This window comes from Manacus vitellinus, unplaced genomic scaffold (genome assembly GCF_001715985.3).
Source record: "Manacus vitellinus isolate BGI_N305 unplaced genomic scaffold, ASM171598v3 scaffold_159_pilon, whole genome shotgun sequence".
In the NCBI taxonomy this organism is placed as follows: domain Eukaryota; kingdom Metazoa; phylum Chordata; class Aves; order Passeriformes; family Pipridae; genus Manacus; species Manacus vitellinus.
The window spans coordinates 6,477-7,341 of record NW_021939121.1 but is presented as its reverse complement, the minus strand read 5'-3'; the positions used below and the strand labels follow the sequence as shown (position 1 = coordinate 7,341).

General features: G+C 49.1%; 1 protein-coding gene across 1 annotated transcript in view; it reads left to right on the top strand.

The window, feature by feature from the left end:
- LOC103767552 (F-box DNA helicase 1) overlaps positions 1 to 865 on the top strand; it is a gene marked incomplete at its 3' end in the record, with an annotated part of 17,890 nt that overhangs the window by 14,280 nt on the left and 2,745 nt on the right. Inside the window, exon 6 of the mRNA XM_029958455.1 lies at positions 485 to 598. Coding sequence (XP_029814315.1) covers positions 485 to 598 — 114 coding nt within the window. The remainder of the gene's footprint in view (positions 1 to 484; positions 599 to 865) is intronic.

The window sequence follows — 865 nt, the reverse complement described above, 5'->3', positions numbered from 1 at the left end:
CCCAAATCCCAGCCTGGCTTGAAGAATCCAAAATAAATTGGAACCCAGAAATCCCAAATCCCAGCCTGGCTTGAAGAATCCAAAATAAATTGGAATCCAAACATCCCAGATCCCAGCCTGGCTTGTAGAATCCAAAAGAACTGGAATCCAGAAAAGTTTGGAACCCAAAAATCCCAAATCCCAGCCCGGCTTGCAGCTGGTGAAACAATTCCCATTCTTTGTGCTCCCTCAAATCCAGGAGCTTTCCTTCCAACCCCCTTCCCTGCCACATCTCCTCCCTGCCCTGGTGCCCTTGCAGGGACTTTTCAAGGCCCAATTAGCGCTTTATTTTAATGTTAATAATTAATTATCTAATTATCCATAATCTCCTGCAGCTCCCTGAGCGCTCCAGGCTTTCCATTGGAATTATGGTGGATTTTTATGAGGTTTCCTTTCGTTTTTCGTGGATTTCTGGTGGTAGTTTCTGGTTTCTCCTCTCTCCCAGGATCCATTACAACGTCTTCTACTGCTTGTACCTGATGGAAAACTCCTCTGGAGCCGTTGGGAATGTGGAAGAGGAAACGCTGGCTTCGCGCTGCAGGCAGGACTTGTGGTCCAGGTGAGGCTTTTCCAAGTGATCCAAGCGGTTCCCCGGGGGCCTGAGGGAATGCTGAGCACTCCAGGGAATGCCAGGGACAGTGCAGCTCCTTATCCTGCTCCTTGCCCCCTGAATTCCCAGAGGAAAAGCAGAATCTGGGGCCTTAAATCTGGAAAAATCGGATTGCCGGGCACAGACTGATGAGTCTGTCGTGGAATCATGGAATGGTTTGGAAGGGACCTTAAGGATGAACTAATTCCAAACCCCTGGTGTAGGCAGGGACACCTC